The sequence below is a fragment of the Schistocerca gregaria genome, chromosome 4, assembly GCF_023897955.1.
Source record: "Schistocerca gregaria isolate iqSchGreg1 chromosome 4, iqSchGreg1.2, whole genome shotgun sequence".
NCBI classification, from domain to species: Eukaryota; Metazoa; Arthropoda; class Insecta; order Orthoptera; family Acrididae; genus Schistocerca; species Schistocerca gregaria.
Window position 1 is genome coordinate 432,382,419 of NC_064923.1, and position 25,981 is coordinate 432,408,399.

The 25,981-nt window shown below is 42.5% G+C and overlaps 2 protein-coding genes across 2 annotated transcripts in view; one reads left to right on the top strand and one right to left on the bottom strand.

Moving 5' to 3' along the window:
* Nucleotides 1-21,466, bottom strand: part of LOC126267348 (uncharacterized) — a 66,623-nt gene extending 45,157 nt beyond the window's left edge. Inside the window, exon 1 of the mRNA XM_049972471.1 lies at nt 21,103-21,466. Coding sequence (XP_049828428.1) covers nt 21,103-21,279 — 177 coding nt within the window. The 5' untranslated portion in view covers nt 21,280-21,466. The remainder of the gene's footprint in view (nt 1-21,102) is intronic.
* The window catches only part of LOC126267346 (E3 ubiquitin-protein ligase MYCBP2), a 1,244,949-nt gene that overhangs the window by 289,145 nt on the left and 929,823 nt on the right, over nt 1-25,981 (top strand). The window lies entirely within an intron of this gene.

Here is a 25,981-nt window from a genome sequence, read left to right on the forward strand (position 1 = left end):
ACATCTTTGTAGGTGTTAATTTTTCGTGGTCCGGTATTGTGCTTAATTTTAGCATAAGGCGGACAACGCCAGACCAATTTCTGAGAATAGCTTTTCTTTCATGGTGTGGTTTTTCTTTCTCTCAATATCACATTGTAGGATTAGGTTTCCTTTTTGCGCAGCAAGTTGTCCTTGGTAATCTGTTCTTCTCCTCGCTTTACATCCAGAGATTTGGGTTGTGGTTCCCAGTGAGTCTTAGATTTGTTTTCTTAGAGTATCTCAGCTCTTCGTGTTTCCTGGTTTCTCAGGCTGAGATTGGGAATCACCCTAGCATTTGCCTAATGGAGCCCGGAAAGCCTCCTACCTCCTAAGAAGCAGTCAATGGCCGCGCGATGTAGCATACCTACGGCCTGGCCTTCCTGTCTCTTAAGACATTGGGCTGAGCGGTAAGCTATGCGAATAGCTCTGCAGTTCGGATTAGGATATTATAAGAGCGTAGGGTGTTGGAACCAGAGTCCATTTCAAAATTTTCTAGATATATGACCGCGCATGATGATGTAATAAAACTACCGGCGTTTCAGCTACTGTGAAACCTCCGCCACTCATTTCTTCAAATGACCTATGTATAAAAGAGCTTGAAACTTCTGATTACATTAGAAATGTTTTAATGTGTTCAGTACTTTACGTCAAACATGTAAATAAGAAAAAGTTTGGAAAAGGTTTGAAATTATATCTAAAGCTAAGTGCTCTCATTATCACGCATTGCTTGAATGAAATTGTGTAATTTGCACTACATTTTAAGCAAAATCTAGTTTTACACTTATCTTAGTATCTAAGACATCTTATCTCTCTAAGTATGTGCTTTTCAAAATTCGAACGCCATGCTTGATGCAAAAGTCTGACTACACGAACAGGGAAAATGTAGGAAGCGATAAACTTTTTTCCTTTCATTATTTTGTGGGGTTATCAGCGAAAAAAAGTTTAGTAAAGTTTAGAAATGTGTAAAGTTTGTTGCAACACATTCATTCTCAAACAGTGGTTGAACATAGTCTGGTGAATTTTCGCGCCTTGAGTTACGCTGCCTCAAGACATGTACAATTTCTAACTGCAATACTTAATGTGTCAAACCTTAAAGTAGATTATAACAGCATAAATTTTTAAATTTGGCAAATAATTAAACGAAATATTGAAAATAAAAAGTTTTGTTTCCCTGGAAGCCGTTAGATAGGCATCCCGCAAATGGGAACGATCACTATGAACCATAACCCACATTAGTCGTTTAGTAATATAAAGGGTGTCAAAGTAACTATCTGTTGAAAAAGGTGAATAAATTATTGATTTACAACTCTGATTTATTGAAATTAATGTTATGCGTACATTCTTGTGCACTGAAGAGCCAAAGAAACTGGTACATCTGCCTAATATCGTGTAGGGCCTTCGAGGGCACACAGAAATGCCGAAACATGGCAAGGAATGGACTCGACTAATGACTGAAGTATTGCTGTAGGGATTTGACACCATAAATCCTGCAGGGCTATCCATAAATTAAATTCGTAAGAGGACGAGGGGGTGGAGGTCTCAATTGAACAGCAAGTTGCAAGGCATCCCAAATATGCTCAGTAATGTTCATGTCGGTGAACTTTGGTGGTCATCGGAAGAATTTGAACTCAGAAGAGTGTTCCTGGAGCCACTCTGTTGCAATTCTGGACGTGTGGGGTGTGTCATTGTCCTACTGGAATTGCCCAAATCCGTCGAATGCACAATGGACATGAATGGATGCAGGAAATCAGACAGGATGCTTACATGCGTGTCGCCTATCAGAGACATATCTAGACGTATCAGGGGTCCATTATCACTAACTGAACGCGCCCCACACAATTACAGAGCATCCACCAGCTTGAACAGTCCTGTGCTGACATACAGGGTCCGTGGATTCACCAGATTGTGTCCATACCCGTACACGTCCATCAGGTCCATACAATCTGAAACAAGACTCGTTCGACCAGGCAGCATGTTTCCAGTCAACAGTCTAATGTCACACCCCCCGCGGTTTGAGTCGCCCGTCCAGTAATCAAAGGTACACGAATGGGCCTTCAGTTCCGAAAGCCCATATCGACGATGTTTCGTTGAATGGTTTGCACGCTGACGTTGATGGCCCAGCATTAAAATCTGCAGCAGTTTGCGAAAGGGTTGCACTTCTGTCAAGTTGAACGATTCTCTTCAGTCTTCCTTTGTTCCGTTCTTCCAGGATCTTTTTCCGGATCCCTGATATTTACTGTACGCTCGTGAAATGGTCGTACTGTAAAATCCCCGCTTCATCGCCGCCTCGCTCGTGCGCCGACTTCAACACCCCGTTCAAACTCAGTTAACTCTTGATAACCTACCATTGTAGCAGCAACAATCGATCTAACCGCTGCGTCAGACACTTTTCGTCTTATATAGGCGTTGCCGACCGAAGCGCCTTCTTCAGCCTGTTTACATATCTCTATCTGAATAGGCATGCCTATACCAGTTTCTTTGGAGCTTCAGTGTACAGGACTGTGGCTACACACTTAAAAATTCAAAGCAGGCACCTAAACGTCGACTAGTATGGAACCCACAGTTCTCTGGAAGAAGTCAACTGGGATACTGCCGATAACACCCCAAATGTGTGCTTCCAGTTCTTAGAATGTTTTATCAGTTGACACAATTGCCATCATTGTACGGGGGGAGAAAATGCGGTCTCGCTCAAAAGTGACCGTGTGGTGTGGAATGACTGCCACAAATGATATCGTGTCATTTATCCTGTGTGGTAAATGAACGCAGAACGCTACCTGCAGATGCTTGAAAATTATGTTTAGTCCACAGCATCTGCATAGGATAACATCGAAGACATTTTTAACCAAGTTGGCGCACCAACTCTCTCTTCGAATGACATGCGTGCGTGCTTGCTTGGCGTGCTTGGTTGGATGAGAAGTTTCCAGGACGATGGCAGGACAGACCCCGATCCCATGAGTCGTTTGGAAGAAGTCCAGACCTGACACCATGTCACCTCTTTTTATGCGTCTGGGCAAAATGTGAAGTGTACTGGTCGAAAGCTCTCACGCTGGAAGAATTGGAAGCGCAGATTCAGGACGCTATCAGCAATATCCCATGCGACTTTCTCCAGAGAACTGTAGATTCCACACCCGGCCATTTGAGACCATTGATTAACGTCGTAGGCTCCTACTTTGAATTTTAAAGTATGCAACCACATTCTTAACAATGAATGCATGTTAATTTCAATAAATTTGCGTTGTAAATAAAACAGTCAACTTTTTGAATACCTAGTTACTTTACAAAAAAAATGGCTCTGAGCACTATGGGACTTAACATCTGAGTTCATCAGTCCCCTAGAACTTAGTACTACTTGAACCTAACTAACCTAAGGACAGCACACACATCCATGCCCGAGGCAGGATTCGAACCTGCGACCATTGCGGTCGCGCGGTTCCAGACTGTAGCGCCTAGAACCGCTCGGGTTACGTTACAGATATCCTGTAGATTGCAAGCACTATTCATGAGAGTGACTTGCCTGATGGGCGCTGCCTGTTGTCGTCGTCGTCGTCAGTCCTGAGACTGGTTTGATGCAGCTCACCATGCTACTCTATCCTGTGCAAGCTTCTTCATCTCCCAGTACCTACTGCAACCTACATTCTTCTGAATCTGCTTAGTGTATTCATCTCTTGGTCTCCCTCTACGATTTTTACCCTCCACGCTGCCCTCCAGTACAAAATTGGTGATCTCTTGATGCCTCAGAACATGTCCTACCTACCGATCCCTTCTAGTCAAGCTGCGCCACAAACTCCTCCCCAATTCTGTTCAATACCTCGTAAGTTATGTGATCTACGCATCTAATCTTCAACATTCTTCTGTAGCACCACATTTTGAAAGCTTCTATTCTCATCTTGTCCAAACTATTTATCGTCCATGTTTCACTTCCATACATGACTACACTCCATACAAATACTTTCAGAAACGGCTTCCTGACACAAATCTATACTCGATGTTAACAAATTTCTCTTCTTCAGATACGCTTTCCTTGCCATTGCCAGTCTACATTTTATATCCTCTACTTCGAGCATCATTAGTTATTTTGCTCCCCAAATAGCCAAACTCCTTTACTACTTCTATTATAGAAGCTGAATCGTTGGCAGTTTCGTCACATCGTAATGCGGCCTCTCAGTCAGAAGAATTTTGTTGGAAAGGATATCACTTTTTTATTCGTTTGTATGTTTCGTACTCTGTTGATATTTTAAAAGATATGTTTGCATAGGATGAATAATACTAGGCGCACATTTGCCGTCACGCGTGAGCCGAGTGTGAGTGAACGTCAGCCGAAGGGAAGAGTAATTAACGTAGTGATTTCTACTGTTTCTCAAGCTCCGGGGACGGTCGCCTAATTTAATTTGCGGGCATTGTGAGCGTCAGCGGTAAACATTAGCTGACGGCAAACGAGCGCAATTGGCGCGCCACAGCGCGACCTCGCGGGAGCAGCAGAGCACGTGACAGCCGAGAGGCCCGTCTGGAGGAGAGGCCTTAGCTGAGCAGTGAGCAAGCAATAAGCCGGCCGCAGCGAGCGACGAACGAAGTCTGCCGTTGTTCACATCACGCTACAGCCGTAAGACAGGCTTGCTTTATTATTCTTTAGTCGGATCTTTAATTGAGTCACTAAAGACGTGGCCGACGACATGACAAACTAATGCTCTTTAAATCCTTCCTCTCCACCATTCTCGTCCTCAGCAAAGATAGCTTTGTCTCTGTCTGGTCCCTGTTTTAGTCACGGCAGGTCCATGTTCAAAGATGTATATACTTATTTTCTGTGACAGTGCAGAACAGACAGTTCATTAAAATTCGCTGTTTACCATTTATAGACCAAGAATGTAATCTCTAGTGAACTTTTATTTGGCACTATTTGCCACATTTCATATTTTTTCCTTTTCATTCTCTCGTATCACAACTAGCCAGACACGTTTCGTCAACACATGACCGTATATTTTTGGTACATTTTTAATGAGGTACACATTTCTTACGGTTACGTGCTCCCGAAACTTCGCATAACAAGCTATTTTTAGTAATAATTCATTGGGAGAGTCCTTAGAAAATGTAGTCCATCAACAAAGGAGGTGGCTTACAAAACACTCGTTCGACCTATACTTGAGTATTGCTCATCAGTGTGGGATCCGTACCAGATCGGGTTGACGGAGGAGATAGAGAAGATCCAAAGAAGAGCGGCGCCTTTCGTCACAGGGTTATTTGGTAAGCGTGATAGCGTTACGGAGATGTTTAACAAACTCAAGTGGCAGACTCTGCAGGAGAGGCGCTCTGCATCACGATGTAGCTTGCTCGCCAGGTTTCGAGAGGGTGCGTTTCTGGATGAGGTATCGAATATACTGCTTCCCCTACTTATACCTCCCGTGGAGATCACGAATGTAAAATTAGAGAGATTCGAGCGCGCACGGAGGCTTTCAGACAGCCGTTCTTCCCGCGAACCATACGCGACTGGAACAGAAAAGGGAGGTAATGACAGTGGCACGTGAAGTGCCCTCCGCCACACACCGTTGGGTGGCTTGCGGAGTATAAATGTAGATGTAGACTGAAACGGAAAACTTGCTGAGTGTAGTCGGTCGAATATACACTGTTGTTGTTATGGTCTTCAGTCCTGAGACTGGTTTGATGCAGCTCTCCATGCTACTCTCTATCCTGTGCAAGCTTCTTCATCTCCCAGAACCCACTGCAACCCACATCCTTCTGAATCTGCTTATTGTAGTCATCTCTTGGTCTCCCTCTACGATTTTTACCCTCTACGCTGCTCTCCAATACTAAATTGGTGATCCCTTGATGCCTCAGAACATGACCTACCAACAGATCCCTTCTTCTGGTCAAGTTGTGCCACAAACTTCTCTTCTCCCCAATCGTATTCAATACTTCCTCATTAGTTATGTGATCTACTCATCTAATCTTCAGCATTCTTCTGTAGTACCACATTTCGAAAGCTTCTATTCTCTTCTTGTCTAAACTATTTATCGTCCATGTTTCACTTCCATACATGGCAACACTCCATACAAATACTTTCAGAAATGACTTCCTGACACTTAAATCTGTACTCTATGTTAAATTTCTCTTCTTCAGAAACGCTTTCCTTGCCATTGCCAGTTTACATTTTATATCCTCTCTACTTCGACCATCATCAGTTATTTTGCTCCCCAAATAGCAGAACTCCTTTACTACTTTAATTGTCTCATTTCCTAATCTAATTCCCTCAGCATCACCGATTTAATTTGACTACATTCCATTATCCTCGTTTTGCTTTTGTTGATGTTCATCTTATATCCTCCTTTCAAGACACTATCCATTCCGTTAAGTTGCTCTTCCAAGTCCTTTGTTGTCACTGACAGAATTACAATGTCATTGGCGGACCTCAAATTTTTTATTTCTTCTCCATCGATTTTAATACCTACTTCAAATTTTTCTTTTGTTTCCTTTACTGCTTGCTCAATATACAGATTGAATAACATCGGGGAGAGACTACAACCCTATCTTACTCCTTTCCCAATAACTGCTTCCCTTTCATGCCCCTCAACTCTTGTAACTATCATCTGGTTTCTGTAAAAATCGTAAATAGCCTTTTGCTCCCTATATTTTACCCCTGCCACCTTCAGAATTTGAAAGAGTATTCCAGTCAACATTGTCAAAAGCTTTCTCTAAGTCTACAAATGCTAGAAACATAGGTTCGCCTTTCCTTAATCTTTCTTCTAAGATAAGTCGTAAGGTCAGTATTGCCTCACGTGTTCCAACATTTCTATGGAATCCAAACTGATCTTCCCCGAGGTGGGCTTCTACTAGTTTTTTCCATTCGTCTGTAAAGAATTCGCGTTAGTATTTTGCAGCTGTGACTTATTAAACTGATAGTTCGGTAATTTTCACATCTGTCAACACCTGCTTTCTTTGGAATTGGAATTATTATATTCTTATTGAAATCTGAGGGTATTTCGCCTTTCTCATACATCTTGCTCACTAGATGGTAGAGTTTTGTCAGGACTGGCTCTCCCAAGGCCGTCAGTAGTTCCAATGGCATGTTGTCTACTCCGGGGGCCCATTTCGACTCAGGTCTTTCAGTGCTCTGTCAAACGCCTCGCGCAGTATCGTATCTCCCATTTCATCTTCATCTACATCCTCTTCCATTTCCATAATACGGTCTTCAAGTACATCGCCCTTGTATAGACCCTCTATATACTCCTTCCACCTTTCTGCTTTCCCTTCTTTGCTTAGAACTGGGTTTCCCTCTGAGCTCCAGATGTTCATACAAGTGGTTCTCTTATCTCCAAAGGTCTCTTTAATTTTCCTGTAGGCAGTATCTATCTTACCCCTAGTGAGATAAGCCTCTACATCCGTACAATTGTCCTCTAGCCATTCCTGCTTAGCCATTTTGCACTTCCTGTTGATCTCATTTTTGAGACGTTTGTATTCCTTTTTGCTTGCTTCATTTACTACATTTTTATATTTTCTCCTTTCATCAATTAAATTCAATTTTTCTTCTGTTACCCAAGGATTTCTAGCAGCCTTCGTCTTTTTACCTACTTTATCCTCTGCTGCCTTCACTACTTCATCCCTCAGAGCTGCCCATTCTTCTTCTACTGTATTTCTGTCCCCTATTCCTGTCAATTGTTCCCTTATGCTCTCCCTGTAACTCTGTACGACCTTTGGTTCTTTCAGTTTATTCAGGTCCCATCTCCTTAATTTCCCACATTTTTGCAGTTTCTTCAGTTTTAATCTACAGGTCATAACCAATAGATTATGGTCAGAGTCCACATCTGCCCCTGGAAATGTCTTACAATTTAAAACCTGGTTCCTAAATCTCTGTCTTACCATTATATAATCTATCTGATACCTTTTAGTATCTCCAGGGTTCTTCCATGTATACAACCTTCTTTTATGATTCTTGAACCAAGTGTTAGCTATGATTAAGTTGTGCTCTGTGCAAAATTCTACCAGGCGGCTTCCTCTTTCATTTCTTTGCCCCAGTCCATATTCACCTACTACGTTTCCTTCTCTCTCTTTTCCTACTACCGAATTCCAGTCACCCATGACTATTAAATTTTCATCTCCCTTCACTATCTGAATAATTTCTTTTATTTGATCATACATTTCATCAATTTCTTCGTCATCTGCAGAGCTAGTTGGCATATAAACTTGTACTACTGATGTAGGTGTGGGCTTCGTATCTATCTTGGCCACAATAATGCGTTCACTGTGCTGTTTGTAGTAGCTTACTCGCATTCCTATTTTCCTATTCATTATTAAACCTACTCCTGCATTACCCCTATTTGATTTTGTGTTTATAACCCTGTATTCACCTGACCAGAGGTCTTGTTCCTCCTGACACTGAATTTGACTAATTCCCACAATATCTAACTTTAACCTATCCATTTCCCTTTTTAAATTTTCGAACATACCTGCCCGATTAAGGGATCTGACATTCCACGCTCCGATCCGTAGAACGCCAGTTTTCTTTCTCCTGATAACGACATCCTCTTGAGTAGTCCCCGCCCGGAGATCCGAATGGGGGACTATTTTACCTCCGGAATATTTTACCCAAGAGGACGCCATCATCATTTAATCATACAGTAAAGCTGCATGCCCTCGGGAAAAATTACGGCTGTAGTTTCCCCTTGCTTTCAGCCGTTCGCAGTACCAGCACAGCAAGGCCGTTTTGGTTATTGTTACAAGGCCAGATCAGTCAATCATCCAGACTGTTACCCCTGCAACTACTGAAAAGGCTGCTAGAAAAGGCTGCTGCCCCTCTTCAGGAACCACACGTTTGTCTGGCCTCTCAACAGATACCCCTCCGTTGTGGTTGCACCTACGGTACGGCTATCTGTATCGCTGAGGCACGCAAGCCTCCTCACCAACGCCCAGGTCTATGGTTCATGGGGGAGGGAATATACACTATTGGATCGGAAGTATTCGGAACCCCTATGTAATGCGGAACTGACCACTAGATGTCACGAGAAGCGAACGCGCCAGTATAAAGGGATGCGGGGAGTATTTTGCTAGTAGAGAAGCAGTAAGAGCAGAAATGGTCGGTCAGGAGAACTAACAAGGGGAGGCTACGACGTTTCGAACGCGGATTTACAGCAAACTTCGTAACTCGTAGTACTGCACGAGGACAACAAAATGTGGAAGCAGCAGCGCGTACTTCTCGCACGTTATTGAGGAAATCTCAAGTTAATTTCGGTCGTCAAGTATATACGTGTGCGTGGCCATTTTTACCATGAAGCGCCGGCACCAGAGTGGTTAGCGTTCGAGCATATATTTTCAGTATAACGTCATGCGTTTGGTCGTTTACTAGTCGGTAGTTATGAAAATTATATTATTTGTGATAATAAATATTTTTAGACTGCCAAATAACATTGTAAATTTAATTAAAGTTCATCCGATTACACATTTTCCCATTTCATCAATATAAATAGTAAAGAAAATGACTGTTAGAAATTGTGCAGGACTCGATCCAGGGACCCAGCGATTACGGGGCTTGAACGCTAACCACTCTGCTGCCGGCGCTTCATCGTTAAAATGGCCACGCACAGGCATCCATTTGACGACCAAATTATTTGCGATTTTCTCAATAGCTTGAGAAGTACGCGCTACTGCTTACACATTTTGTTGATCTAATGGAGTACTACGAGTGTACGAAGTTTGCAGTAAATCCACGTTCCAAACGTCGTAGCCTCCCCTTGTAAGACTTAGAACGCGGAGTAGCCATAGGACGTCACCTGAATAACAAACCCAATAGGGACATTTTAAAACTTCCAAACCTGTCGAAGTCGACTTTGTGATGTAACTGAAGCGGAACAATCACAGCTACACCAAGACCAGCCAGACCTCGTGTAGAGACGAGACAATGACTGTGAACAGGGAGTTAAAAAGAATGTGGTAAAGTAGTCGAACAGGTCCTCATAAGCCACGCATTTCTGTAGTCAGCGCTGCGCAACGCTTGACGTGACGGATTGTGAAATGGTTTCGATTTGACGAATGGCTGGGAAACGTTCCTATCGTCATCTGTAATGCAACGAGTGAAGTACGGAGGAGGCACTCCTACGACGTTACCTCTTGAGGTAGTGGTTTGTTGACAGTAACATTCTTAAAATGGCCTGCGCAGTGTCCCGATCTGATCCCATCGGTACTCTTTTGAGATGATTTAGAAAGTCGAATTCGCTCTAGACCCTAGAGTCCAACATCACTCCTACAATGGCTATGGGTCTCATGAAAAAGAATGGTCTGCCATTCCTCCACAGATATTCGGATACCTCATTGAATTTGTCCCCAGCAGAGTTTCAAAGCCGTTAGAAAGGCGAACGGTGGTCACACCCCAAATTATCGTCTACTAATATGTGTCCGGATACTTTGATCAGATATCATATCATAACCAATTTCACTGTAATTTGACGAAAATTAAATTAGGTCAATGTGGAAGAGATCTCGCATCGTACCATCACATTGCATTTACCTTTGCGGGAACCAGTTCTGAACAGCCACTCCTCATGTGTCACGATTTTACGAGGCTGGACAAAGTATATCCAGCACACACTTTTGGAAAACGGGGAAAAGGAGTGGGGGGCATTAAAAAGCGTGAAGTAGAAAAAACTTATTGCTAGCATCTGTGATAGCTATGCGTGAGTACAATGAAATTTCTGATAATTTTTGTTTTGATCACAGCACTGTATGGAACTGAATCGTGGGCTGTGGTGAAACCAGGAAGAGATTCGAACCGTTTGAGAATTGATAATACAGAAGGATGTTTAAAATTAGGAGATTCTCCACAGTTGTGGCGAGGAGAGGAACATGTGGAAAACATTGACAAGAAGTGACAGAATGGTAGGACATTTGACTTCCACGGTATAGAGGGTACCAACTGTACGAAAATGCGGAAACTGAAATATATCCAGCAGATAGCTGTGGACGTAGGATGCAAGTGGCACTCCTAGATGAAGAGGTTGGCACAGGAGAGGAATTTTGGCACCACACCGCTCAGGAGACTAGCAAAATGGAAGAAAGATTAAAAGCACCATTCTGCGAACGGAACAGGAGTGCCAAACTGAGCATGAAAAGTTTTAACCGATAACTTATTTGAGTCAATGAAAGATATTTCTATTTTGACCATCTACTGGGTTATTTAGCATTGTAAACCCCCCTTCATACTATGAACTGAATTTCTGCGAAGTCCAATTTTGGGTTCCCCAGAGGCTGGATGGACCTTCCGTACACTTTTGATACAGGGTGTCAATGTCCAAGTGTTATATTTATTATAATGAGAGCTCACATGCTGTTCTTCCAGGTTTCAGTGTAGCGAAAAATGAAAGCGCAGAGATGAATTACGCGAAGTTGTGCTCATTGATAGTCGTTTGTTGGTGCTTCGTCGACCAGGAGTGCGATAGCTGCAAGAGCGCGTGAAGCAGGAACCATACCGCTCCATCTTCGGGCATCAGAGTGTTTGGGAACCTTGGCCTTCAATGACCGTAGCGTAAATACAGCATACATGCAGTTATCATTACTATTGAAAACAGTCCACTTTCCGAAGGTTTGCTCCGATGGCGCACCTTGGGAGTAACAACAGATGTACATCCAGCAACAAAACGCAATTATCCCTATATTTTTTTAATCATAAATAAATGCTCTTGTTGCAATCTACCACAACTGTTGGCTTACTTAATACGAGAGGTACATCTCTATAACGTGGCAGGAAAGTGGCGACATAAACAAAACAATTTGTCGGTTGATGTCGGGAAATTAGCCATGTGCTCAGCTTCGTTTTACCAAGTAATCGGGCTTTTGACTAGTTTAACGACAGTTTTTCTTGTGATTTTTTTTCGTATGTGTCCCTCGTCTCGCATATTCTAGGCTGTCTGCCCTCACAAGTTTTATCACCTTGCAGTTCCTTCCAGCGCCAATTTTAAGTATTCCTGGCTACTATAGCGGATGTCCCGCTTATCTGTCCCCCCTCCTGATCAGTGTCTTCTACAGACTTCTTTCCTAGTCTACTCTTTTTAGTACCTCTTCATACCTTACCTTCCCATATGTATTTTTAACATATCTACATACGACGCAGGTAACCGTACGGTGCATGGCGGACGATACCACGTACCACAGCTGCCATTTCCTTCCCTGTTTCACCCGCAAATAGAGCGAGGGAAAAACGACTGCATGAGCGCCTCCGTACGAGTCATTTCTTCCATCAACATACTTCCGTAGCACCAGATTTCATGTGCTAGTTCCTTCTCACCCGGATTTTACATGGTCCAGGTGTCACTTCCATACAATTCTCTGCTCTGCTTTACTTTCACGAACTTCTTCCTTAATTACGTAACCACATTCGGGAACAAAGACTTAACTGAAGAGAGTTTTCTTCACCGGAGTGTCTCATCGTCTGGTATCTTAGTTTCTTTTGCGTTCTGTGTAATATTACTTCCTTGATGGCAGGCCGGCCGGGGTGGCCGTGTGGTTCTAGCCACTCCAGTCCGGAGCCGCGCTGCTGCTGCGGTCGCAGGTGTGTGTGATGTCCTTAGGTTAGTTAGGTTTAAGTAGTTCTAAGTTCTAGGGGACTAATGACCACAGCAGTTGAGTCCCATAGTGCTCAGAGCCATTTAAACCATTTTTTGATGGCAGAATCCTTTCATATCTACTACTGTTTCTTTCCTTATTTCGATGTTACGCATGTCGCTGTTCTTTCTGATACTGAACATCCATCAACCGTATCCCTGTTTATCCGTAACCTGCATTCTGTGTTAAATTTTTTCATTTCATGCATCGGGTTTCTATGTGTGCCTTACTTTTCGTGTGCGAACCCTACATACAATTGTTAAGAGCTCGATACAGCCTGCTGTTTGTCTGAACATTAGGTTGTGATGTGGATGACTTTGCCATTCTTTGTCTGCATGTATATAGATTTTCCGTTCGAAACCTAGCAAGAGATTTTACCCTCTGCGACATTCACCTTTATGGAAAGCTGTTGCTTGAGAGACAAACGACATTTTCGCTTTACAGTACACAGCAAAATAATTTTAATCGAGAAGTTTAGTTCCAATAATATAACTTAATACAGCAGGTAGTGGTATGGATATTTTAATATTCAGTTACAAACAAGTATTTAAGTATATTTCGTAAATATCCTCTCCCAGTACTCTTTAGTCCCGTAGTGAAGGCCCTTGCTGATTCTACATTAACTCTTGTGGTGACTACTCGCTATGCTTGCGTGGGTAAGAAAGCGCTATATTAATATGAGCCTGTGTTTATGATTACGGTACAGAATGGGAAGGACAATGTTTCCAAATTACACGTTCAGCTCAGTTGAGATTGATGTCATAATTGCTTCTCCTGAGTCATTACTGATAACAGCTGGAAGCGACACTGATCCTTAAGTAAATAAGCTGTCAAAGCATTTCACAACAGTGACGTTCGAAAAAATGCAGCTGCATGTAAGTCGCACTCTGGATCTGTTACGCAATTCTTTGTATTTGTTGCGCTTCGTTAACTAGCCGTTACGCATAGTTATTTGGCATCGCTGATTGCGCTCATTTTCGTGGCGCCAGTTTTCAAGTTTCACAAACACCTTCAAAGACACTGGTCGTTGCGAAAGTAACACCACCGTCTGAAGTCGAATCGAGATATTCCGATAGCTGTTGGGTCCGCAGTTCTGCGTCGACACTGACGTCATACGAGACAAGACCGACAGAGGGAATTAACAGCTTTACTTCCTCGTGCGGATTTTCGCACCACCGTCCTCGTCATACACATCAAAGAACGTTTCCGTTATATCTGTGCAGAGAGCTCTTGGCAGCAACGAAGGCTAGCCCATTATGACGAGAGCATATTCGTAACAGACACCAGTTCGTTGACAATATGATGGCATAATCCGGTAAAATGCAGACAAGGAGTCTGCCTTAGCATTACTACAGCTAACATGTGGGAACGTGTGAAAAAGGAGGTTTATATAAGTGTATCGTCTCGTTTTTGTAGCAAATTGCAATTAAGGCAAACATGACATGTTCGTTATTTGAGACCGTTTAATCTACGGAAGTTTCATAAAATATGTCACAGTGCTGTCGTACATATAATTATGAAATGATTCTTCCTAAATATTAGTGATCTCTTTCCTGGAACTACTACAGCTATCTTTTCTCGATGGAACATCTCTAGGATGGTTAATGTGGACGGTTAACTTTTAGTTTCTTAAGGTAATATTATCAATCATGTAGTTAAACAGCCAGTCTGAGGCTGATTGTTGTATACGTAATTCCAAGATCCTACATACTTTGATTTGCCAGTATGAATGTTTACGAACAGATCATATTTGCAAAGTACCGTTATAAAATATAAGGCGTTGAAGGAGGATGCCTCATTCGATACTGAACAAACGTTAATGCAACTAATATGCTCTAAAGATCCAGGAAAGTTACCTCCAACTTCCTAACATAAGAATTAAATATCACTCATTGATTGGAGGGATACATAAAATACTACATTCTGACGAATATGTACTGATTGCGTTACGTCAGTAAACACGTGACTACTACAGTATTCTGCTTAGATACATTAATTGCCTTGGTGCCAAACTTCTTATGCGTTATATTCTGAAATGAGTGGATTTCACCGTACACCACAAGAAACACGAAACTCAATAATCTCAAAATTATTTCACTAATTAAAACTACTGCGTTTTGACGGCGTAATGTTTTGCAACAGTTTACGAACATTGCAGATAGATTCAATAACAATGCTTTGACAGTCTATTATTATAAATGTCTTTAGCGCCCGTGTTAAAATTGAGACGACTGTGCCTAAAAGTGGTAAAACAAAACGAGCATTAAGGCATAACATTTCCCTAAAATCGACGTGTACACCCACCCACATACGAGAGAAAAAACTGTTCCTATGTCAGTTCTTAAAAGAGAAAAGTTTCATTTGAGAAATTAGGATACTAAGATTTATGGAGTTGGCAGATCACTTGACACGGAATGGATGATCCGGCTATTCTGGCACACACTAAAACGTCCAGCTTTACAGCTTAGACTAGAGTCTATCGTATTTTACGAACTAAAAGATGCACTTTTTCTTCAAAAAATTGCCTCCAAAATTCACGTGCGTCGTGTACTCCAAATTAATATGTAAATGTCTAGTGTTTTATATTCGATGCCTTATGAGACCTATCTATCTGTCAACACTGGATTCAATTACCAGCAGCAGTGCACCGAAGCGACGAACAGAGTTGCGGGGATACACAAGCTTGCCGACATTTGTCTCCCTCCCACTCCGCCATCACAAACCCAAAATGCTCTCTAGCCCATGGTGAGTAGTCATTGCAGTCTACTGTGCCAGTGAACTTTTAATTTAAAGTGATTTGTGTTATCGGTAACATTACAATATTTTTGTTAGCAACTTGTTTCGTAAGTAATAGCATATGCAGAAGAACATGAAAACAGACAACTCTGCATCATTTCGTCACTCGAACAACAGAAAAGCCATTCTCGATACACAGAAGAACTGAAAAAAGAGGAAGACAAATATGCAAATAGACTGAATGAAAATGGCCAAAACTAGAAGGTGACATATTTAAATGGATTCAAGGATACCGTCAAAACCAATGTGGAACTAATCCAATTAGCGAATTTGGACGAAACTCCTCTGATATTTGATGTGCTGAGTAACAGAACTGTCGCCATGAAAGGTGCTACAACTATAAAAAATAGGGAACATGAAAAAATTCACTTCATTGTTGTCCTTTCATGTTGTGTTGACGGCATTAAACTTAATCCAACAATCATTTTCAAGCGCAAAACAATGCCAAAACATTCCGCAATACTGCTAGATATTGTGACAATGGTTGAATGGACGAGGCTGGTATGGAATTATGGATTAACAGTGTGAGAGAGAAGGAGAGGTGCTTTTTTGAAGAAGAGTTCTCTTCTTGTGCTGGATTAGTTTAGTGAAAAAGAAATTGAGACAGGGAAACACAGAGCTTGCTATTATTCTAGGATTACTCACGTCACAATTGAAACCTCGATGTCTTGATACATAAACCATTTAAAGTGTGTATGAGAGCGGAATGGAACAAATGGATGAGGGAACAAATCCATCACTAATTCATCCCGAAGGGAGCTTTGAAACGACATACAGTGTGTCAGTGGATAAAACGGACATGGTCCTGAGTGAGAGAAGACATTATTGTTAAATCACTGAAGAAGTGCGGCATAAGTGACGCTCAGAGAAGACCGAGGACGACGACGAAGAAGAAAAGTTCAAATGACGAATTTCAGGGATGTTCTCTCGTTGAAGGTATGAAATACACTAAGTAAAATTTACTGTGATTCTTACGTCACAAGCATCAGACAGTGGAAAAGGGAGCCGGGATGGGGGGGGGGGGGGTCTCTCGTCATGTAGAAAGCATGCGTTAATGGACATTATCCTATTCGGAAGTGGGACATAGAGTGAGATTGTCTCGTGGAATGATTGGCATGAGGTATTCTACGGCTGTATGCTTGGCTTCACTGACAGCAGCTAATTGTCGTCCGTTACTAGCCACTCCTCCTCCCCTCAGTTGCATGGGTATCCGACAACAGAGAAATGACATCACAGGGGAATGTCATGTGTACCCTTCAGGCAGCTTATCTGCTTGGTTGCTTCTGCAGATTTCCACGTGCCTGGAATCCGGTCGCATGATGCATGTTCCACCTCCTGTTGAAGGAAAAGGATGTACTATATCTTTTGTATCAGTATGTCCGCAGGAATTCTGAGCATATGAGAAAATTTTGCTTTGACATGCTTCGTCTGCTGCATTTCCTTGCAAAGGAAATATGAAGTATTCGTTGGGAAGGTGACTCCTGTAAATGTGATCGGAAAATACGAATTAAGTCACGGGAGTCCCTTTGCATCAGATTGTGTATATTACATGAAAATTGTGGTATCTACAATAATACAATAACTTAAAAGTTAAATCTACGGTGAAGTCTAAGACTGTGCCATTACTGAAGTAATTTTGGGTCTTTTAAGAAGCCAAAATAGAGAACTGTTCCAGTTTCGTCGCATGGGACAGATGTGGGCAGCAACTACTCAAACATTCAGAGAGAAATTAATACGGTACATTATTTCCGAGGTGGCGAGACTGGGAATTATAATTTCAAATGCCGTCGTCGGTGAGGCCATCAGATTGGAAGACTAGGCTAGTTGGTCGAGGAGGAGTAAAGAAACCGGCGGGAGGGATAGAGAGGGGGAGAGGGGGAGAGAGAGAGAGAGAGAGAGAGAGAGAGAGAGAGAGGGGGGGCTTAGGAAGTGCGGTGAATATTGCTATTTAAGGCGAACACTTTGCTTCGCTGGGATATACAACTTCATTCGACCGAGAGAAATTGGAAATTTTCTTCTCTATTTCGATCAATGTATGTTGGCGCGTATTCGCAGACCTGGACGCATAACGGTTATGCTGAAAAAAATTGGCATAAGTGACAGTACTATTAACGCAAAGTAATTTTTTTTTCACTTGACAGCACTCCTGTGAGCAAAAGCAGAAACTCTTGCCCCCTTGCTTCTATTATTATTCGCACGTCGTTGTTCTTTAACCATAATCCTGAGTTGAAGAACAAAGCGTATCTGATATTCAAATACCTGAGATCTGAACGCTGTGGGGCGTAAATCATGTCAGACTGAATTCCACGGAGAGTAACGTTGTGGCGATAACCTATTTGTATGACTCTCGAAGCTTCGCTGCATAAGTGCAAGGGTTGCGTGAAGACTACTGGCTAGGATCTGCGATGCATCACGCACACCTGTGACGTAGGTAATCGATGGAACGCTATCTGCATGCAAGGTGTCTACGCGCAGTATACCTTCTCGTTTTCCCATATAGCTGCAGTCTTTCCAGGCAACGAGAGGTTTCTGCAGCTGACCTAGTTTCTTTAGCACTGTTTTCTCATATAGTGGGTCTGCTGGGGAACGTGGGCGCGCATAAATTAAGATTGGAGAAATCTGATGTATCGTGTGAAATATAACTGCTCGAATGCAGAGGTTGCCCTTTAACAGTAGATCTGTGTAGATGGAAGATCGCGGACGTAAATCACAAAAGTACGGTGCAAAACGGACCATCTGTTTGAATCATAATTATTGTAGCTCTTGTTTCTAGGGACGTTGCCTGGAGCAATTAGTCATTGTTGTTCCACATACAGAATTGTGGTGGAATGGTGCAGATTACACACTTTTGCGTCTGTATGGAACTAAAGCTGTTCTAAACGCAAGTGATTCATTTGAACACTCTAATGCTCCGCTACGCATTTTCCTACTGAAGATAGTACAAAGTGGTGGGACACTTCACTCATTTGAGGGGACGGCAGTTCAAATCCCCCTGCGACCATCGTGATTTTAGATTTGTCTTTATTTCCTTAATCGCAAAAGGCGGATACCGGTTCACTTTGGAACGGCACAAGTTATTTCTTTCCCAATCCGCGAGCGTGTTCGGTCTGTAATGATGGGATCGTCAGGACCTTAAACACTTCTCTTTTCTTGTTTCCTGCGAAACTCAGTAGCTTGTATAGGGAGACCTTCAGTGTAATATGAACTCTGAACCACGATGCAGCTTACCATTTTTGTACGCAGCGTCCAAATGTAAAAAAAAAAAAAAACATTCCACTAACACTGCTGGTGTGTGGAACTTTTTTGTTCAAGGGCGTGGAAACTCTTCCACGTTTTGAAATTGCCGCTAGGTGGACAAACGTCTTTGGGTACATTTCACTGACCCGTGAAAATTTTAATTTGAAACATTTATGAGGTACATTTTCTGGACAGTTATCGGTTGTTTACAAAGGTAATGTCACTGTTTCCGGTCATCGTGCAAGAGAGCTCTTGAATTGCCTGTGTTCTTGGAACAGCAGAGAGGTACCGCTGTGTTCAAGTCTTAGTCTGTAACAGCATCTGTTGACTGCCAACATAATTCTTTCAAAGAGGCGACAACCGATTACCTCCTTTATTTAACCAGTTGCATGATAGACGTCAGGGAACCTTGTAATTTAACCGTTGTTACCTTATTATTTGTAATGATGATTCCGTAATGAGTGCTTTCCGGTTCTTAATACGTAGTTTTGAAAACTGGCGAGCGTTTTTCTCGACTTGAGTTGTTCGCGCTTGTGCTGCACCTTGGATTTGGCACACTACTCGATTGTTTCACAATCTAACGAGAGGCGTGTATATCTCACAGTATCTTATCTCAGTTGGACTGGTAAGCCTGCCTTCGCTGGGAACAACTTTTTACAATATGGTTCTGAATCACCTAGTACAAAACAGGGATTCAGACAGAGCAACGCTTTCAATGAAAGAAGTTACGACAGGCCACAACACTGAACACGAACAATGCAGGCAGGAACCACATAACTTCCCCTCCTTACCCTCTCGCCCCCACTTTACGTACACCTCCAGAACAACGCGTACACCGTTAATGAGCGATTCGCTTTACGGGCGGAAACAGTGATCTCTAGGCGCTGCTCAGTAGTTGGTAGCGCCGGGCTGTTAAGTTGCTTTCACACACAGATGCATTAGTCCTGGATAAGCATATGACACTGCTTACGCAACCCGCCGGTTCGCCACCACGCCTCCCACACTCCACATACGAGCGTGCTCACACATGTGGTAAATACTTTTGCATTGAACTGAACCGCGTAATCTCTGCCGAGGGAATCTGTAATTCACTTATGAGAAGCGTTTTAACAGCTGTAGTATTAATCTATAGCAGCAACGTAAACACGTTTTGAAAATAATTTCCTTCATATCAGAAGTTTGACATGTATGAACAATGAAAACATTCTTTAAAACGAGGCAATGCACACATCGGGTTGATACACCCTACATACGCACACAAGCTTAATGTAATTATCTCGTGAAGAATTACTATGAACAGGTATGAATGCGAAAACGCACCGGGCTTCGCTCACAAGTGAACTGTGGCATCACTTTTGAGAATTTAGTAACTTTTTCGGACTACACGGTTTTGCTGTACTAGAGGCGATTTGTAATACCAGAGGCGTTGTGACGTCAGTGTGAGGGATACAATGGTTAGCACGACGCTGCCCCCCTTGCTAATTTCCACTTTTCCAGATCTGAGCCAGTCCTTCAAATAACCCCTCAGTTACCTCAATCAGGCTGGAGGAATCCTTTCCAGTCTTCGCACCAATCACAAATTATTTCGTCGGTTGTTCATCACGTGGCTCTCAGACCCTTCACTTATGGGATAGGTGTGTAGGGTGTACTAATGTAATATTTTAATGGGCGAGAGATGCCGTCGTCTTGGTAAAAGTTACATAGTGGCCCCCCGTTACATTTTTCGCAGTTTATGCACAATATACGTACAAACATGCATCAAAATCAGAGTTGTCTTATCTAATACAGATTTTGTAAATTTCCCTTGTAGCATAACTGAAAGCGTTAAAGGTGAGGCGAACGTAGGTATCGGGGTATGTTAAAGGTCAGCCTATCACACAACACACTCGAAATCTGGTAGCGAGGAGGCGGCACTATCACACACTAGTCTAATTTTCGTTAGCTACGGAGATACTTAAATCATTTTTATCGGCCACTTGTTTTTATCTCCTTAAAGCAATACGAAATTTATTTTTGTCGTGGAAAGAACGATGCACTGATACTATATTGTGGATGAACACTTAAGACATCTTTACAGCAACAACAATGTTACGTTAGAGTGCGTCAGCGAATAGCATATCCACACACAACTTTGTTGTTTACTACACGTTGAAACCAGCTGCCAGTTGACTAAACACGCTTCCTAAAATGGAATGAATGGAAGTGTCCAGCTGTGCAAAAGAGCAGGTAGGGGACACATCACAGGTGTCTTCGGTAGGAGGTGTGTGAGAATGAACTGGATGGAGCAATTGGTACGCCGGAGTTGCAGCCGTCACACACGCACCGCGAAACTAGGACGCACGATATTCCCTCGAGTCACTGGAGACTTGCAGCTGGCAACGCGGAAAACACTGTCGAGTGGGTGTATCGGAGCTGCGACCTCGCGCAGAACGCTGCGCAGTTGGCCAGAACCGGCGTGGTAGCGCTAGTTACCTGTTGCTCGCGGCCCGCGCAGGAGCAGGTGACCGCCCCCGTCGCGCCGTCGCAGTGGCACGCTTCGGCGTCGCACAGGCTGGGGACGGATGCCGCCGAGGCGGCCGCCACGACGGAGATCAGCGGCAGCAGCCGGTACAGGGCTAGCGTGGCCGCCGGGGCCGGGCGGGGCGGCATCGTGCAGTCTGCTGCATCGTACCAACACGGCCGCCGCTCTGGTTCTGAGAGCGCAGCTGTTTACAAGCGCAGCGCCAGTGTAGTTGACGCCGGCCTGGTGGGGAAGAGTGGGAGGGGGGGGGGGGGGGAGTCACGGCGCGCAGGCGCAACAGCGGCCAGGCCTCGGCTCAGCGTGGCTGCGGCTGCACTGCCGTTCTCACGCGCACCACCTGCTTCCGCTCCCTTGAGCGGGGGCGAGTCAGCACACTGCTTTGGTTGCTCACTCCGCGTGAGGGGCTTACCTGTAGCATACCGAGGCACTGGAACGAGAAGCGGCCTAAGCTTCTGACCTACTACTAGTGACTGGCAGGCCTGGCTAGATTGACGCTTTAGGTCTTTGTATGCCGCATCATGTTATCTTGGATCAAGAAGTAGAAGTAGCTGTAGACATGCTCCATGGAAGTGTATCGGGACTCTTGTTCTTGTAGTACACTAGCTAACTCGCCAACGCTTCGCAATTGCTAAATCTGTAAGGCAAGTGGAATATACATATCCTCCCCTCTCTTTCCATCTTCTCCTCTTCCTCCTCTTCTTCCGTCCCCCTCTCCCTGTCCATCTGCTCTTTCCAATTCCCATTCCCTCCTCCCCCATTTCTGTCCATGTCCTCTCTCTCCCCCTCTCCTTCCTCTCTCTGACCTTCAGCCTTCTTCATTGTTATTGTAAACGAAACATTGACTGCGAATTGAAGTCGCTTAAAATGAATGCGCACGTGGATTAGGGTCATTGGTATACGGGATGTGAGAGAACTCGATGAGGATAGTAGCTTAAATGACAGTATTTCGCTCAGTTTTAAACTGTGGACGGGTAGAATTATAAAGTCTCGGGTGATTCCGATCCCATTGCATTATTCTAATAAAAGTCAATAAGCCATAAATATTATTTTCCTAGTTTCTGTTAAAACTGATTTTGAGAAAGAAAACGAAATTACAGATTTTCACAGCACAGCATTTTATTTCCCGCAGTCGGTGTCTATAGTAAATCTGTGCAATCTTCTTTTAAAAATATGTTTGCTGCGTCTGTCTGAATGTTTACTAGGGTGACGCGTAAAAATATTAAGTGAATATCACGCAGGATCAGTCATAAGTAAGGTAGGTGGCAGACTTCTGCTTGTTAGCAGGATACTGAGAAAATGCAGTCATGCTTCAGTCTTTAAAAAACAACTGCGCGTCCCATCTTAGAATATTTGTCAACAGTGTGGAGCCAGACCCAGGAGGACTAGCAGGAACGGTCACTGGATCGACGCACGCGAGAGCGTCACGGAGATGTTGGAAAGCCGGAATGGGCAGACACTCGAGGACAGATGTCAGTTATTCCGCGAAAGCCTACTTACAATGCTTCAAAAAGCTGTATCAAGTGGAGAGACTAGAGATAGTCTTCAATTAATTACAGCGCGCGCAGTTACATTTAAGGAATCATTCTTCCCGCATTGTAATGCGTAAGATACATGATTGTAAGGGGAGAAACCCAAACATGCGGTACAATGTTAAGCATTGTCTGCCATGCGCTTCACAGTGGTTTGCAGAGCATGGATGTGAATGTAGATAAAATAAGGAAAAAAACATAATTCGTAAAGTATTGCGAGAGCCACGAATCTGATTCTACGGAAATACATTTTTGTCACTGTTTTTAAACTATTCACGAAGACAGCATTATTTCTTACATTCTCCCGTTAACATTACCTTTTAAAATAATTTAAAGTAATGGTAAATATGTCTTCTTATTTTGTGATCAGCATCTAAGTTAGAAAATGATGTCCACTGCCTGAAGAGCGGAGAGATGAAAAAATAATAAAGGAAAAAAATGCCTTCAGCAAACTGAGCTTTGCTGCTGGGAACTGGTAGAAGCATGAAATAATGCTATTTAAAGCAAGTAATTGGTGTATTTACTCAACCATCGTTTATGACAAGGATAGCAGAATTGTGCATAAGCGAATATAACTTGAAATAGTAATATAATAAAAGCAGAGCTGGAAAAATGAAATTAGGCCTGTGGTAAAATGCTAATATTAATTTTTAAAATGCCAGTCATCATATGTGTATTTATGACTTGAAAAGTATAGTATACTATTGCTGCCTCTCCGTAAACTAACTGAAATTACGTAAAATAACTGAGAAATGAAAGTATTAACTATCTGTAAATTCTGACTTGAAATAATTAGCAGTGACGGCAACGTTAAAGTAAACTTTGATTCTATTGTTAATGCTTTTACGTGAATTATTAAACAATTTCAGTAGCAGCCTTAAAATAGCTACGGCCCACAGTTTGGAACACAGATATTTTGGTTAACTATAAATCAACCGTAAAATTAAATGCGGTTTCTTTTCGGAAAAGAACATGTTAATTTATAATTGGACATCGTAATGTAAAATTGAATACAGGTTCTATTACAACAAAAGAAAGCTACGAATGAAATGGCGCCTGAAATTACGCGGACGAAAAGAAAAGCTTCCGTATTTAATTATTCCACAATTACTAATCTTATGAGGAAAGGACAAATAAAAAATGAATTTAACAATGTATTCAAAGTAATTGAGACACACACGTACATTTGGCCATCACAGCGACTAATCAATAGTTATGACAGAAAAACAAAACATATCTGTGATCATAACACTTGATTCCTATACCTTTAAATACTTCCGGAACCTGATATGATATTTGTTTTCGAGATAAGAACTAAAGCTGAATACCCTGCTAAACTAACATCAGATCGATGCCAGCGCAATTCCGAATCGAGGGTGCTAAAAAAGCGAACGAGCAAAATAAGCAGACAATGAGATCAAAACGTGAGATAGAAGACTCTTGTACAATTGTTTATATAATCACTGACGTCGATGATCTTTCTCCATTTAGAGATGGAAACCCAGTTCTAAGCAAAGAAGTGAAAGCAGAGAGGTGGAAGGAGTATATAGAGGGTCTATACAAGGGCGATGTACTTGAGGACAATATTATGGAAATGGAAGAGCATGTAGAGGAAGATGAAATGGGAGATACGATACTGCGTGAAGAGTTTGACAGAGCACTGGAAGACCTAAGTCGAAACAAGGCCCCGGGAGTAGACTACATTCCATTAGAAGTACTGATGGCCTTGGGAGAGCCAGTCATGACAAAACTCTACCAGCTGGTGAGCAAGATGTATGAGACAGGCGAAATACCCTCAGACTTCAAGAAGAATATAATAATTCCAATCCCAAAGAAAGCTGGTGCTGACAGATGTGAAAATTACCGAACTATCAGTTTAATAAGTCACAGGTGCATAATACTAACGCAAATTCTCTACAGACGAATGGAAAAACTGGTAGAAGCCGACCTCGGGGAAGATAAGTTTGGATTCCTTAGAAATATTGGAACACGTAAGGCAATACTGACCTTACGACTTATCTTAGAAGAAAGATTAAGGAAAGGCGAACCTACGTTTCTAGCATTTGTAGACTTAGAGAAAGCGTTTGACAATGTTGACTGGAATACTCTCTTTCAAATTCTAAAGGTGGCAGGGGTAAAATACAGGGAGCGAAAGGCTATTTACAATTTGTACAGAAACCAGATGGCAGTTATAAGAGTCGAGGGACATGAAAGGGAAGCAGTGGTTGGGAAGGGAGTGAGACACGGTTGTAGTCTCTCCCCGATGTTATTCAATCTGTATATTGAGCAAGCAGTAAAGGAAACAAAAGAAAAATTCGGAGTAGGTATTAAAATCCATGGAGAAAAAATAAAAACTTTAAGGTTTGCCGATGACATTGTAATACTGTCAGACACAGCAAAGGACTTGGAAGAGCAGTTAAACGGAATGGACAGTGTCTTGAAAGGATGATATTAGATGAACATCAACAAATAGCAAAACGAGGATAATGGAATGTAGTCGAATTAAGTCGGGTGATGCTGAGGGAATTAGATTAGGAAATGAGACAGTTAAAGTAGTTAAGGAGTTTTGCTATTTGGGGAGCAAAATAACTGATGATGGTCGAAGTAGAGAGGATATAAAATGCAGACTGGCAATGGCAAGGCAAGCGTTCTGAAGAAGAGAAATTTGTTAACATCGAGTATAGATGTAAGTGTCAGGAAGTCGTTTCTGAAAGTGTTTGTATGGAGTGTAGGCATGTATGGAAGTGAAACATAGACGATAAATAGTTTGGACAAGAAGAGAATAGAAGCTTTCGAAATGTGGTGCTACAGAAGAATGCTGAAGATTAGATGGGTAGATCACATAACTAATGATGAAGTATTGAATAGAATTGGGGAGAAGAGGAGTATGTGGCACAACTCGAAAAAAAGGTGGGACCGGTTAGTAGGACATGTGCTGAGGCATCGAGGGATCACAAATTTAGCATTGGAGGGCAGCGTAGAGGGGTAAAAATCGTAGAGGGAGACCAAGAGATGAATACACTAAGCAGATTCAGAAGGATGTAGGTTGCAGTAAGTACTGGGAGATGAAGAAGCTTGCACAGGATAGGCTAACATGGAGAGCTGCATCAAACCAGTCTCAGGACTGAAGACCACAACAACAACAACAGATTACATTCGTGGTTACAGCTATGGTATCTCTGATACGATTAATATACCACGAGAGTTTTATACTTTTCATTTGCGCTCTTTACAGTGTCTCTTTCCACGCATTTAAATTAACAAAATTCAGGGGAAAAATTTATACTCTTCGGATGTGATG